The sequence below is a fragment of the Merops nubicus genome, unplaced genomic scaffold (assembly GCF_000691845.1).
Source record: "Merops nubicus isolate BGI_N331 unplaced genomic scaffold, ASM69184v1 scaffold40989, whole genome shotgun sequence".
Taxonomy (NCBI): domain Eukaryota; kingdom Metazoa; phylum Chordata; class Aves; order Coraciiformes; family Meropidae; genus Merops; species Merops nubicus.
The window spans coordinates 707-3,777 of NW_008633804.1; the positions used below are offsets into that span (position 1 = coordinate 707).

A 3,071-nucleotide genomic window follows, 5' to 3' on the forward strand; every position below is an offset into this window, starting at 1 on the left:
TGGCAGAAGCAGGTCTTGAAGCAGTGACTTGCTCATAAGGGCCAGGGCACAGCTCAGGAGCTGCAGCAGATAAAGCTTTAGGCAGGAGAAAACCAGTTATTGTGGATCAAGGCTGGCTGGGCAAAGGTGGAGACTGCTGGCCCTGGGCAGGATGTCCTTGGAGGTAAGTCCCTCCTTTCTGAAGGGGAACAGGCATTGGTTTCAGCAGAGCTGTGAGTGTCAGGGCAGAGTCCTGAGCACCCCACTGTGCCCCAATTCCCGTCTTCTTTGAGTTGTTGCCTGAAACAGAACCACCTCTCCTCACCCCAGGTGGGACTCTAACCCACAGTCCCTGACTTAGAAGGCCAGTGCCTTACCCATTAGGCCACTGGGGCCCTGGGAGGGCCTGAAAAAATGCACAATTTAATTTGAGACCCCCACCATGGTGAAATCCAGCACATTAAAGCCCAAATCTTTGTGTTTAAGCAAGGCCTACTAACAAGCAACTCCTGAAGCCTGTAAGATCCAGCCCAGGTTTTTTGGGGGGTTCCACCTCAACGGCCAGAGGACTCCTGTACTTACAGGGTGGATTCTGTCTTTTAGCACTAACAGAGCAACTGCCTCCTGCCAAATTCCTGCCACTCCTTTAGGTCAGTTTAACACAATGACATGCACTTTCTTTGGTTAGGAAAAAATAACCAAAATGGGTGGGAAACCCTTGAAACGGTGACTAATCTAATTACTGCTTATATAGTTCAGGCTTCTTTTACTCTTCCCTTTCTTCCCTCCCAAAATCTACTGCAGCTTTTGTGCTCAGCAGCAGAGGGTGCTCTCACAGAACAGAGGCCTAGATGAAGGACCAAATTTTTTTTTTTTTTTTTTTAAAGAAGTAGCTGACAAATCCCTGAATTTTGAGTTTGTCCAAAATATGAACAATAATTTTTTTTTCTGCAAAATCACTGACAGGCTGTCACAGTGCATCCTTAGCTCCAAAAGGAGACGGTAACGATTTTATTTACAAGTTTAGATCATTTTTATTCAACGTAGGTCTGAAGTTTTGCATCACCTACAGCTGCCAACACCTTTTCTTTGAACAGATGGTATGCCAAGGACCCGGAGCTCTGCTGCCCTCAGTCGAAGTCAGCCTTCCTGCTCTGTTTTATGTTTGAGTGTATCTTTTTCTGTCGCAGCCGTTCACGGTTCATTTTTTCCACTCTAAAACAAAATGAAAAGGTCTTTCAGTGCAGTAAGAAAACACTTCAATATTCAACTTTGAGCACGGTTACAATGTGAATTTGATTAGCTGACAAATATCCACAGGTAGAAAAACATACTGTTCCTTGTTTTTGAGGTGCTACCCAGGGGAGCAGTTAAAATCTAACAGACTAGTGATTTTTTTTTTTTTTTTAAAAAAAAAGGAAATTTAAATGAGGATGAAGATGATTGTTTATAGATGCTAACTAAATAATGAAATATGATTATTGAAATGGCCTTTCTTTGAGACGGATTCAGGCTAAGATACCTCTCTATGAACTTCTGTGTTGTCTCCTTCGACACCACCTTGGGCTGCTCGGTAGCCTCTGTGACCATGGTTCTGATTTTTTCTAAACAAATTGCCAGATTCCTCATTTGGTAGCGACTCTCCTCAGAGTTCACAATCAGCTCGCCCGCTCGGTTTATCTTGTTCCTGTACTAAAGAGGGGAAAACGTGATGTGATCACTGAAACCACGTTAGATCTGTCACGTCCAGTCTGAAAGCGTGACGTCTGAACCGTGGATGGAACTGGGAGGGTTGTTACCTTTGATGCCATGTTTTGTCTTGTAGCTTCTGGAATCCAGTCTGCCGATGCCAGGTGGAACCGAACTTCTGCCTTGGTATTCACTGGGAGCAGAAACAGGGTCTTTTTTGGCTTGTCTCCCTAAGTTTTAGGAGATAATTCAGTCTGCTCCCTGCTGGCTTTGAGCACAGGATGATTTGAGTTCTAATTTCCTAAAAGATCACAATTCTTTTTCTTGCTATATTTTTGCATTCACTCTATAAGACAAACTCTGTCACTGTATTTGCCTTTCTAGACACTACAAGATTTATTGCCATAGGCAGTCACTAACTGCCTTGTTTGGCAACGGCACACCAGGAAGTATTTTTACTTTATTTGAATTAAGCTGACAATTTGTTGTGCTGTGAAGTTTCAGAATCCAGGTGGCTTGTTGAGTGTTGGATCAAAGATGACAGATTAGATAGAGGTGGTGTTTCATGCAGTGTGTGTAGCAGCAATGAACCCAGTAAACGGTTCTAGGAGACTCTAATCTGTTACCACTGGTCTCAAATGCTATTGTAGAATGGTTTGGGTTGGAAGGGACCTTTAAAGGTCATTTGGTCCAACCCCCCTGCAGGGAGCAGGAACAACTGCAACTAGAGCAGGTTGTTCAGAGCCCTGGCCAGCCTCACCTGGAATGGTTCCAGGGATGGGGCAGTGACCACCTCTCTGGGCAACCTGGGCCAGGGTCTCGCCACCCTCAGCATCAAAAATGTCTTCCTTCTCTCTTGCCTAAATCTCCCTCTTTCAGTTTAAACCCATCACCCCCCATCCCATCCCTACACTCCCTGACGAAAAGTCTGCCCCTAGCTTTCCTGTAGCCCCTTTTTAAGTTCTGAAAGGCCACCAGAAGGTCACCCTGGATGGTCTCCAGGCTGAACAACCCCAACTCTCTCAGCCTGGCCTCCCAGCAGAAGCTAGATCTTTTTTGCAGCCTCCTCTGGACCTCCTCCAACAGGTCTGTGTCTCGTGCTGAGGGCTCCAGAACTGGACATGTGAAGCTGTGTCCAAATGCAGGGTAGTGATAATGAAAAACGAGCACTGTGCAGCACAGAGATGCCCTTTAACTTCAAGCTTTCAGTATTTCACCACAAAGTATAGAGAAACAACTGCAGACTGTTTTGCCTAGGAAGTGGGAGATCCTCTCCTCACCTTTGTTAACGTTCTGCCCGCCGGGGCCGCTGCTCCGGCAGTAGGACACGGTCAGGCGTGCTGGAAGAGAAGCGCAGGGGGCGCCGCTTTCGCTCGGGGCTCGGCTCGGAGCACAGAGCCTGA

General features: G+C 46.3%; 1 protein-coding gene and 1 non-coding gene across 2 annotated transcripts; both read right to left on the reverse strand.

The window, feature by feature from the left end:
• Window positions 1-301: 301 nt before the first annotated feature.
• On the reverse strand, window positions 302-374 carry TRNAR-UCU. Its single transcript has one exon. It is a non-coding gene; the product is annotated as a tRNA-Arg (tRNA).
• Window positions 375-1,109: 735 nt separating this feature from the next.
• On the reverse strand, window positions 1,110-3,008 carry ICT1 (immature colon carcinoma transcript 1; the record flags this gene model as incomplete). Its single annotated transcript, XM_008948368.1, has 4 exons — window positions 1,110-1,194; window positions 1,502-1,671; window positions 1,779-1,861; window positions 2,949-3,008. Coding segments are annotated over 4 exons (398 nt in total), but the record flags the coding sequence as incomplete, so codon positions are not given.
• Between the last annotated feature and the right edge of the window lie 63 nt (window positions 3,009-3,071).